The sequence below is a fragment of the Punica granatum genome, chromosome 7 (genome assembly GCF_007655135.1).
Source record: "Punica granatum isolate Tunisia-2019 chromosome 7, ASM765513v2, whole genome shotgun sequence".
Taxonomy (NCBI): domain Eukaryota; kingdom Viridiplantae; phylum Streptophyta; class Magnoliopsida; order Myrtales; family Lythraceae; genus Punica; species Punica granatum.
In genome coordinates, this window is record NC_045133.1 from 14,792,045 (window position 1) to 14,804,552 (window position 12,508).

The 12,508-nt window shown below is 37.5% G+C and overlaps 1 protein-coding gene across 1 annotated transcript; it reads left to right on the forward strand.

The window, feature by feature from the left end:
* The first annotated feature begins 301 nt into the window (after positions 1-301).
* LOC116215418 (CRIB domain-containing protein RIC4-like) lies at positions 302-6,477 on the forward strand. Its single transcript, XM_031551125.1, has 3 exons — positions 302-851; positions 1,795-1,929; positions 5,847-6,477. The coding sequence occupies exons 1-3, from the start codon at positions 692-694 to the stop codon at positions 6,140-6,142; spliced, it is 591 nt and encodes a 196-aa protein (XP_031406985.1). The 5' UTR covers positions 302-691; the 3' UTR covers positions 6,143-6,477.
* The last annotated feature ends 6,031 nt before the right edge of the window (positions 6,478-12,508 follow it).

Here is a 12,508-nt window from a genome sequence, read left to right on the forward strand (position 1 = left end):
CAAACATAATGTATAATAATAAATTTTAAAACCATGGTTTGGATTACATTTGACGGTTGTAAACAAATTATGAATACTACTTTTATATTATATTTAAGGTATTAATCAATCACTGAGTTTAATTTCAGTAGTTTTAAATTTATGTTTTCCAAGCACGTTATCTTAATATAAAATCAATAATTCTCTTATAAAATTTTTTTTTTCCGGTACGTTTCCATCATCAACGACACCCCCAATCAAGCCTGAAAATTCCAAATAGCCTAATCGGGAACGGCTTTCATGGCCCGACGACTCGCCCCATTGTTCTCCCTACAATTTCTTAAATGAAAAACCCTCGGCACGATCTGGATCTGCAATTAACACAAGAATTAGTAGGTTGAGTTGCACAGTTTAACCAACCAACCACTCCAACCCACTCCCCACTCCATCATAATAATCAATTCTCAATCATCTGTCTCTCTCTCTCTTCCCCCCTCTTTCTCTCTCTATTGCCTAGCACCAAACTTGAAGCTTCCTATATTTTGTTCACATAAATCGTCATCTCTTGCTTCCAAAGGCAACCTCAGCTTTGATGCCCATCCAATATAACAGGGCCCTCCCACACGTTCCCCTTTTCTGAAACTGAGATTGTTTATATTCATCACTGTTTCATGAGCTCTTGCTGATATCCCGGGAATTGTTTGCTTCCGTCATGAAACAACCGATGAAGGAACGCGTGGAGAGATTTGTCGTTCTTCCTTTCGCCGTCGGCTGCACTTCCGAGTCGAGTGTTGCAGTGGGCTCGAGTTCAAGTCTGCAGTCGTCGACTAAGAAGCCGAAATCAGAGTCAAGGCCGTATGCTGAAACCACGAGTAAGCTTTCTCTCCCCCGTTCTCTCGCTTTCTTTGCAGGGTTGCCCTCTTTGAGCTTCTGATGAATTTGAGTGTTAAAATTGGAGTCAAGAAAACTATTCCCCTATTTCCTCAGATTGCAATATATGGCATGGATACAAAAAAAAATATACTGGACGTACCAGGACCCAGAAAAGAGAAAATAAATAGAAAATTTTCGAAAATTTTACAAAATAAGAATTCTATTTCTCAAATGAAATTAGGCTAGCCATCCTAAATTCCCAAAACTCCGAAAAAGAAATATACAACATATGTAGAAAAAAAAAAAAGAAGAAGAAAGAAATCTCAATATTCAGTTCTGTTGTGACTATGGCCATTGGGTCAATCTAGCGACTCACACCGTGTTTTTATATTACCACCGGTCCACCGGTGAAAGGGCCGTTGACCATTCTCATTCCCCCGAATGAAGTGGCTAGTTCTCGTTTACTATCTATCTACCTTCCAATCAAGCTGCCTTCATCCGTCTCCTATCCTCCAATAATGTGGCTTGCTTCCGTGTTCCCTACCGATGAAGCAGCCATCCCACAAGTAAAGCGGGTTGTGCATACTTTCAAGCCGTCGAACCCTCTATTCTCAAACTATGCGAGGTGACTTGAAGCTGTACTCACATGAGTAATAATAATCTACTTTAATTGCACGAGTCGAGATGCTTCAGCTAGGTAGTTATGTCCATTAGACAAGTTGTGAGAGAAACAAAGTAACAAAAGAGTCTAACATGCACTCCTCATTTATATAAATAGAATATAAAATGGATCGGATCCAATTCACCAAAATCTACACTGTTATATTCTTTCATTATGAAATATAATGTTACGTAAATAGAAAAAAAAAAGAACTATTATCTTTGAACATTGTTACATGAGTTCGACTATCGACTGATAGGTTTTTGGTATGAGTTGTACAGGACAACAGAGAGGGGAGCGTGGTTTGAGCGGAGATCATTATCATCATCAGAAGCCAAGGAGCTCCCTGCCCAACTTCTTCTACGGGGTCCAAAAACTCATAGCAGGAAGCTTCAAAAGTTTTTCTCAGATATTCGGTAAGTCATAATTAATTCATTCGCCTAGAATATTCTCTTGGAAATAATTCCTTTCTCATGCCAGTTCGGTACCATAAGAAAGAAGTAAGAATTATCTATCATTTAATACGCTTACATGCTCAAGATGTAAATGTATAAGAGATAGATGCAATTGGTGTACTGTATTACACATGTGCTGAATTTACTTACAGTACAGGAGTTTGAAATTTATTAAAAATACTTCGTGCTGATGTCCAACCGGGAATTAGGACACCTTGTGGTATTACTAGAGGCGTATTATTTAAGCATAAGTTCTCCTTTTGGGCGGAATCATTACAAACATTATAGAGAACGAAAACAATGATTCGCATAACAGATAGACACAACCTCTTGCCCAACATCCGACCATTCACAAACCCATACGCCAATATGCGGATACAATTTGGGCAAAAAAGATATGTGGATACAATAAATAGGATAATTTAGTAATTCACTTTGCGCCCCATAACAAGTAGTCAATTATAAGGGTAAGCTTATAGAAGGAAGGACATCATCATTCAGACTTCTCTAGTACACCTGTTTTGCTGCTCTAGAAGAATGTACATATTGTTCTTTAATTTTTAATAGAAATTACCGATATCTCATCCTTAATTGGGAAAACTTGCCGTCATATTAGTCCCCAAGGTCCATCGCCTCCTTCCATCGAAATGAATGGGTCAATCCTTAGAGTTAAAGAGTATACATATTACAGATTCTTCTAATATTAGTCCCCATGGTCCATCGCTTCCTTCGATCGAAATGCTGGATTGGGTCAATCCTTAGAGTTAAGAGTATACATATTTCAAATTCTTCTAACTTTCTAAATAACAATTACGAATAAAAATTATCGAAAATATGAAAAACTTTATTTGGATAATGCTCAACTCTCTAAATACCCTTGACTTTTGGAATAGTTTAATTTTAATTAATTATTATATTGAAATTTATGGATAAAAGTTAAGACTTTCAAAAAATTAATTAATTTCTCAACCAAATATTAAAATTATTATAATGTTTATTAATTTTCTTATTTATCTACGCAATGCGGGAATATGTAGTTATAAGTAGGTGGTTCTACCTGACTTGAAAGATTAAGAAAATCTTCTTATTTTAATGGGTTTTAGCTTCTCATGTGAATGCGGATACCAACAAAGCCCGTGACCCGGCATCTGCCTGATAGAGACGAGGACAGCCGTTCGGCCTCTTCCTTCTTTTCCTTTCATTAATTGTGTAATACATTATACGATATATTACGTATTATCATATCATCAGTTGATTGACCAATAGATAATATATATGATACGATATATTAAATATGATTTCCAAAAACGTTATGTTAATGTCTAGGGAAGAAAAAGCCAAGTTGCTCCTTGTATCACGGGTTCCAAAACGCCGTACGTCTTTTTCCACTTTGGATATCGCAAAATGATTTTTTGGTACACGTGACCCAACTTCTACCATAGAATAATTCTACAACTATCGGTTCTCGCTTTTCCGAGAAAATACATAGATTAAAACGTATACTTCACCTATGAACCAATCCAACAAAAGTGTGTGACACGCGAAAAATAGCGGGCTTATTATCTTGAAAACGTTCAACATTTTTCACCTTTTCAAATTGATCACACCGTTAACTGTCTCTTCTGTTTCAATCTGTATTCTCTTGGTACATTCTTAACTATAGGAATATGCAGAAATATGATCGCATGATTGCAAGTTGTGCATGACATTTAGCGATCCAAAACTGCCTAACATTCGTGCAAGAAAGGGAGAGAAAGGGGACAAAAGACACCAGGGGTTATTATGGTACCTCATACGAGCAATTTTTTTTTTCTGGATAAATTGGATTTACGCTTTTACTACTTATGACAAGATAAAAGGCAAACATAAAGTTAATAAAGCTAAATTATGAAGCTAAATAACGCTAAATATGAACTAGGATAGAGATATATATAGAGGCGTGAGAAATTTCCACAATCAAGATGCTTATCTCAAAGCCTTCAATTACTAACTAACTAAAATAATACCCTTTACTTGACTCCGGGGGAAAAAGGACTCTCCTTCATAGGCAGCAAATAGGCTATGAAAATTGAATTTGTCCTAATAGAAAAATGCCTCATTCATCTCTATGTGATTTCCCCGTTCCTATTTCTTCACCTTACTCTCTTTTCTTTCATGGCCGTTGGTTAGGAAAAAATAAATGGACAGTTTTATTGAAGGAATATTTGTATATCCTCAACAATACCAAAAGCACAAATTTAGAAAATTCTAACAAAATGACTAAGCAAAATACAATAACCTATCAATCTTCGGAAAAGGGGATGAATAAATAACATCGTAAATAACATCGTATAGGATTTTTTTTTCTCGTTCGAATTTTAAAAAATCTAGTAAGTAATTTCATCAAAAGAGATAGAGAAATTGGAATTGTCGACTGATGTTGGTATCCTCAATCAAATAGATAGAGAAATTGGAATGTCTAATTATAGTAAAATGCCCTTATAGGAACAATCAGAATAGAGAGACTGGGATCGTTAATGGTAAGTTTTCGCACATAAAATAGGAAGTATATGAGCAATTAATGAAATGAAAATTTCCTACAGATTTGCCCTCTAAGATACGAGCAGCAGTTTAGTCTGTCAATTATAAGATGTTGTGCAATTAGAATATTAGCTTCTGAAAATAGCTAGCGTCAACCACACATATAATTAGGCGTGGCGTACCACGATAAGTAAAACCAAGAATATTTGGTTCTTCCTATATATATATATATAAGATTACTGGTTTCTTGATGGCGAGAAATTTTTTTTAAAAAAAGGAAAATATCTTTGTAATTGGGTAACACCAATGCGGTCAAAAATTCGATTCTGAATTTTAGAAATTTATGATTTTACCTTTCTACTTTTCATAGTGAGTAAACTCGCCATAGAAATATAAATATGATAGACTCTTGTGAAAATGTGAATTTATTCAGTAAATTTAGTAGACACTCCAGTATACCGAGTAAAAAACTAGACTAATGTTGTCATATTTATCCCAGTTTAAGGGAAATTGATAGATTTTCTTTTATCTCTTGCAATTTAAAATATGGAGAATCAATTATAATTTCTCACAACCTCATTTTTCTATTTTAAATCGAGATAGAAGAAAATATTTGGTTTTATTAGCACATCAATATTAGTTTATTTGCAATTTTATCTCAAATATGGTAATTAATGATGGAAATATGTATGAAATTATTTTTGATACACTACATTTTTTTTCGATATGAGCTCCGATATTTGGAAGTCTAATTGGGCTCCAACTAATCCAGTAGAATCGGGTCAGTCCAGTAAGGGGTAAAACTCTCCCAATGTGGATTTTCCGCATTCACAACGACTCGAACCCGAGACCTTACTTAAGCGGAACAAACGATGAACCGCTTGAATCAACTCACGTGGGTATATACGCTATATTCATTTTCGTAAAAACTTAGGAATCTATATTTGTGTTACATCGTTTCAAATTTGGGGATCTCTCTACCTTCTGTACTTAGGACATCTCAATCTCACATTTACTGCCATTTTTTCCCCAATGTTTTCTAGGCTTGATATATCGCAACACATGATTATCCAAGATGGTCAATATTAGTTGAATATCATTCATCGACTTGAAAAAAACCGAATCAGATCCCTGAAAAGTGGGAAACCGGCTAATCGTAGTTTTACAACTTTTTACTTATAACAAATTTGATTGAGTATTAATCATCCACAATGTATGAGTTTATCCAAAAAATTTTCCCTACCCGAAAGGGATCGCCTAGTTAAGAACTGCATGTAAATTATTTCGTGTAGTCCTTGAAGCATCTACTGATCATCTCTTGGCCTTGCTATCTGTGTGTGTTGAATTGTTGGTTGTAGTGTACAGAGAGGAAATGGAGGAAGTGGAGATAGAGATGGAGATAGGGCTCCCGACGGATGTGAAGCATGTGACCCATATAGGGCTGGACGGGTCCACAATGACAAACCCCGTGAAGGGTTGGGATAACTTGGCGATGTCGATGGCCCCTGAGATTCTTTCCTTCCCTTCCCTCTCCCTCAGTCAGTTCGAGCTAGCCATGTCCGCACAGGTTGTCGATGATGCACCCCATCCCGTCATTGTCGATCCTAATTCCAAGTTTGCCCGAAACACCACCACTGTTGGTGGCGGCTCATAATAAATCGCTTATCATTAGGGTCGATATCAATTACTAATTTCATTTCAGCCTAATGGTGTGTTTCGTCATGCATGCTTATAGTCGTCATATGTTGGCAGAACGTGAAGTTTTTTCTAGATCATTTTTATTCTTCCGTGCTTTGTAAAGATTAGGGCTAAATCTCTAGATTTGAAATTTGCCCGTTCCCCAAGCCTGAGCTGTACAGATATATATTTGAATGTTGTCAAAAGCTGAGCGAGCGAGCGAGCGAGTTATGGCGCCCTTAATTTGAAGTGATGACTTCAATAAGACAATCTAGAATGGGCTGAATTTTATGCTTTGCCCCTTCTTTGATGCGTGGTTATGTTTGATACTTTCAATTGGGAATTGTTCATAACTACTTTTACTTTTATGATTAAGTCTCTAGATATAACTTAAGCACGCTATTTAAAAAATAATATGTTTAAGAAATTGTTACTCTAAAAGAAATTCAAGAAAATACCCTTTTCATTATCATAAGAATTTAAAAAAAATCAAATTCAGAAATAGCATCAGTGCGAAAGGGCCTTGGAATTAACCCTGAGGCCTGCAACAAAAGTTATACCAATTACTCATAGAGGATGGTGCTCGAGGGCTCGAAAGGGTCGTGACATGCACTATGGATGGCGGCATAATATGTATTAAGTACGCATAATACATTTTTTCTCTGACGTACATGAAAAACACATAATATAAATAACATACACATAATATTGCGTAATCTAAGAGAAAATAACACGAAAAATCAAAATTGGAGAATAAAATCTTTGTTCTCTTAAAGTTTCAAGAGAATTGTGGGGAAATTTTGTTCCTACAATGTGGAAGTTTGTTATGTAGAAGTAGGAGCAGCAGCAGTAGCAGCAGTAGCAGTAGCAGCAGCAGTAGTAGTAGCAGTAGCACAGAGTAGCAGCAGCAACAGCAACAGCAGTATTAGTAGTAGAAGTAGCAGTAGCAGTAGTAGTAGCAGTAGTAGTACCCCAACAATAGCAATATACTTTATCTAAGAGCTGCTCTCTCACTGTCGGTGTGAGTTCCTATTGTATCGTCCTTATGCCTTGTGGTGAGTAGCAGTAGTAGCAGTAATAGCAGTACTGCTGCTGCTACTCCTACTGCACTTACTGCTGTTGATGCTACTCCTGCTCCTGCTGCTGCTCCTCCTACTACAATTACTACTGCTATTGCTACTGCTACTGCTATTGTTACTGCTACTGCTCCTACTACTACTACTGCTCCTACTACTATTGCTGCTGCTCCACCTTGGACTATGGTATTTCAAGATTACTCCAATAGTATGTTATCTCACCAATTCCATAAATGTCCATCTCAAAAGTGAGATTTTCCAAGTTTCATATCATCCCAAATAGGATAATTTCTCATGTAATCTAGAATCCTCCCATATTACTCCAATGCTACCTCAAAACGTCACCCTATTTTTAAACTTTGTTTTTTTTTTTCTTTATACGTCCTTATATATCAAAGGAATTCCATCTCAAATGATGTCGTTAATTTAAAAGAAATTACCGACAAATTGCCCAGTATTTTGTCGAATTTCTAGAATAATTTCTTTTATTTATTTTTTTTGATATTTTGAAAAATATGCTGGAATTTTTTTCCTTTATATGTATACTTAGTTATCGACAAAATTTCATTTGGAAATTCCATCACTATTTTTAATGGAATTACCGGGGGTAATCCTTAGGAAATTTTCTATTGGTAATTCCTATATTTTTCAATATATTTTCCGATAGGAATATATTCCTATATATGTTTTAGTGCTTACCCACTACTTGCACAGCACACAAATATGTGGAATCTCACAATACTGGCAACCGAGAAAGAGAGATGATGGATGAGTTACTTGATGATGTATGATGGTCAAGTGGTGAAAAAGATGAATTATTAAGGGGGAGAGTTATAGTGCAATTTCTATAAGTTTGCTATTTAGGCAATTTCAGTCTTATAAGTTTCATGCACGGCAAATCAATCTTATATGTTAGGTTCATAAGGCAATTTAGTCCATTCAGTGACTGACCATTAACCGGTGCTAACGTGAACACTAACGCCGATAACTTTGTCCACGTGACAATTCGTATATGAATTTTAGAAAAAAAAATTAAATTAAAAAATAAAGAAGTAAAACCCTAGCCCTTGATGGGCTTAGGTGTTGCCGGGGAAGGCACCAGTGACCTCGTTGGGGGGAGGGATGGCCAGAAAGGAGCCCCTCCCCTACCCTAGGTCAAGTCTCCCCCTCTCTCTCCTTCTGTTCGATGACCTCGCTGGAGGTGAAGGGTGGCCGGAAGAGGCCTCCCAACCCCCGGCAACACCCAGCCCATCAAGGGCTAGGGTTTTATTTTTTAAAATTTTTTATTTTTTTCTAAAATTTTTTATTTTTTATTTTTTTCAGTCAATCACAAATTGCCACGTGGAAAAAGTTAATGGCGTTAGTATCCACATCAGTATCGGTTAATGATCAGTCATGGAATAGACTAAAATTACCTTACGAACCTAACATATAGAATTAATTTGCCGTGCATGACACTTATAGGACTAAAATTGTCTGAACAACAAGCTTATAGGACTTACAGTGTCATTCTCCCGATTGTTAAGTATGCCCATGTTTTGGCTACCCCGCGGCCTCCCCTACTGATCAACGTTGACATGAACCAAGCCAACGGCTCTTCAACTCGTGTTGATAAAGATCCATATTGGACACTTTTATGTTCACCGCCTTCATTTCCATGTATAAAAATCAGAGTTGCTTGGGCTTTTATCGTCGACGATTTACTGACGTAGCCCGGCACCCCTTTTGCGACCAGTTGGTTACCCCCTATGGTATCCATACTAAGAGTCCTTTGGTCTTGATAACACGTGCATGGATAGTCCAAGATTGTGTTGTGATGAGGCAGACTGGCTCGGAAGCATTTGTGCATATTTTTGTTAAGTTTGTTGTTTGCCATGTTTTAGTGTGTTTCTTGTTGGTGTCTTTTCTAGTGCATGTGTGTTCTCTGTGTTTTGTGAGCCTCATTCTTCAATCAGGTGGGTGCCTAAGTCTGAGTTGCGCCAGGTGTTTTTCTGTGTTTTGTAACCCTGATTCTTCAATCAGGTGGGTGCTCAAGCCGGAGTTGCGCCCGGTGGTATAGTATAATGTAAATTACGGTTGTTATCGATAAAATGATAGTATTTACAAAAAAAGAAAAAAAGAAAAAAAGGAAGGTATGCCCATGCATTCAGTTCAAATTCGCAAAAATATTAAAATAGAGCGGAAGGCTAGAGAAGAGTATGGAAGAAGATCCAATGTGAAGGAAATAATTAGGTAAAAAAAAAGAGTAGCACCATTGTAGGCAGAACCTGGCTTCATCTTGCAAACGTCCTGAGGTGAGATCGATTGAAAAGTTTTCTTCCAAATGGTAATCCATTAAAGGGAGGAATCCATTAATAGTTCTATGTTATGTTTAGAGCTTACAAATAATGATTTAAACAGGGGACCATGGGCTCTCATTAGAAAAAAAAATGAAACTTCAAAAAGGCCAATTTATTTTTCATGGCTTAGGGATGTGTATGCAAGATTAGTGTTGTAACTTTTTTTTCCGTCCCTACAATTTTTGTTAACCCAAAACATGAGAGCCTGGGATCACCGTTGTATAAGAACTAATCAATCAAATTATCACTGTAACCATCTTATATGAATTAAGTCAATTGGAAAAGAAATTGGGTTGTTGAGTATGCCTCGTATTCATGGAGAACCCGAAGACTAGAGCGGTGCCGAGATCGGCGAAAAAGGAAGGGGTGAGATAACAGATTATTCTGAGATTACAATTTTCATTTTGTATGGATTTCGCTGTATCTCTTAGATCTTTAAATGAGGAAATTATTTTTAGGGGACGTTGGAGATAATTCTAGAATATATTTAGAATATTTCAAAGGGGAAAATATTCTAGGATTATATTAGGATATCTTTGAGATATTGAGAAGGTATTGTATGTATTTAAAGAGGAGAGAGTCTTGTATCAAGACAACAAGTGGTGTGAGCATCACGGATAATTTTCCTTGAGAATTCTCGGGTTTACTCTTTTAGAGTTTCCAGGGTTCATAAAGTAAGAGAGTGGTAAGAATTGAGATGATTGTGAGGCTATTCTCGAGTTAGGTCTTGCAACGGGGGCTGAAAAACATGAGTGTGATCTCGAGTGTATAATCTTCAGTTTATTGATCTAGTGGAATCTTCTTACTTTGTCCGTGAATATTTTCCTCACCTTGAGAGTTTTATCACGTATATCTTGGTGATAGTCTTCCCTCTCTTGGTCTAAATTCCTCGAATTCGGCATCTTCCACAACAAATTGGTATCAAAGTGAGGTCTTGGAGAGGATGAAGTTGTCGAGAGCTAAGTTCAAGGTGCCTGCGACCAGAGAAGAGGAAGACGATGATGTCGAAGACTCTAAGCGCCATCTAGTTGAGCTTGTCGAATAAAATTCTATGGGAGGTATGCGATTAAGACTCGGCACCAAAAGTGTGGGCGAAGCTGGAATTGCTATATCAGTAGAAGCCCCTGGCTAACATGTTGTACTTGAAGCAACAATCATACCAGTTGAAGATGAGTTCAAGGACCTCTGTAAGTGATCATGTGAATCTCTTTAATTAGATCGTGCTGGATCTTGCAAACGCAGATGTCAAGATTGAAGACGAGGATCAGGCTTTATTATTGTTGTGTTCTCTCCCAAAGGCATATGAGAGTTTTGTGCATACCATGTTATATGGTAGGACAAGCATCACCTTTGAAGATGTTAAGGCATCGTTGAACTTGAAGGAGTTGTAAAAGAAAGTGAGGAGCAAAATGGAGGCAAGGATGAAGGCCTACTAGCAAGGGGCAGATCGAGCGAGAAGGGGTCTCTTGGCAGGAGCAAATCAAAGGGTAGAAAGTTGATTTGCTGGAACTGCAACGAGGAAGGCCATCTCAAGAGGGACTATCTAAGGCGAAGAGGCAAGAAAGGTGAACTCTCAGGGGATACAATAGTAGTAGTGGAAAGCTACGAAAGAGGATGTATTCTTACAATAACAGGTGATGAGAATGCAAGTGCCAAGATTCTCACTACATCTAGCACATCATGTATCACGTGGATTATTGATTTGTGATGCACTTTTCGTGTTTGTTATGATAGAGCATCATTTTCTACTTATCGATCCACAGAATGGTGACACATTCAATGTTGTCAAGGTGAAAGAAGTGTGAATCAAGCTGCATACTGGTAGTAAAATGTTATTGGGTGATGTTAAGTATGTTCCTAGATTAAAGAAAAATATGATCTCGTTGAGTACACTTGACAAGTTTGGCTATAAGTATTGGTGCCAAGGTGGAGTAGTAAGAATCTCAAAGGGCGCTCTTGTGGTGATGAAGGGACTATTGCAGAAGGGCCTATATGTTTTGTAAGGAATGGCTTCAACGACAACATTCGAGTGTCCAGCTCCTAAAGAAAAATACTTGGAGTTACTTAGGGATGGCGGTGACTTGCAAGGGACTGATAAGGTGGAAATACGTAGGTTGCAAACACGTGGTAAGGCCTCGAAATTCCTTGTCAGTAATGTGACTTTTGATGTTCCTGCTTTAGTCAAGCAGATTGAGGCCACATGCCGAAGATAGGTGAAAAAGCCTAGGAGGAAGGTGGAGCTTGGGCCGAAAGCTCCGGTAACTTAGCCTGGCATGGAGATTATTCATAGGAGATCTGAATGGGAGCTGAAATCTTTACGATGGAATAACTTGCAAGCAAGAGACAAATAGAGTGAGCAGTTAAGACCGCAAAAACATTGTGGGCTTACGGAGTTGGTGGTCTCATGTGATACTGAAGTTAGGAATACGACTCGTCGTAAGGTCAGCTTCGAAGGTTGCACCACAATAAAGCTGAAGAAGCTCGACACCTCAGAGGAGTCCAAGGGTGCTTGGACTTGAGTGATCGCACAAGATGAGGTGGAGCCCATGAAGGGCTGTGATAAAGCATGTTAAGTCTAAATTGGTGTGGACTTGGTGGAATATGAGCCAATGTGGGGATTTGTTGAGTATGTCTCATATTCAGTGGGGAACTCGAATACTCTAAGACTGGAGCTGTAACGAGATCAGACGAAAAAAGAAGAGGCGAGATCTCAGATTTCCTAAGATTGTATTTCCTATTTTTTTGAGATTTCATTGTATCTCTTAGATCTTTAAAAAGAAAAATTATCTTTATGGGATGTTAGAGATAATTCTACAATATTTTTAGAATATTCCAAAGGGAGAAATTTCTTAGGATTATATTATGATATCTTTGAAATATTAGGAAAGTATTGTATCCAAGGTTGTCAGAATCGCGATTCTAGGTAGA

Bases quoted from the DNA above. Each gene is read 5' to 3' on its own strand.
- LOC116215418 (XM_031551125.1), top strand. From the start codon at position 692: ATGAAACAACCGATGAAGGAACGCGTGGAGAGATTTGTCGTTCTTCCT. The intron at 852-1,794 runs GTAAGCTTTCTC...TGAGTTGTACAG, and splicing joins GCCGTATGCTGAAACCACGA to GACAACAGAGAGGGGAGCGT. The intron at 1,930-5,846 runs GTAAGTCATAAT...TGTTGGTTGTAG, and splicing joins AAGTTTTTCTCAGATATTCG to TGTACAGAGAGGAAATGGAG.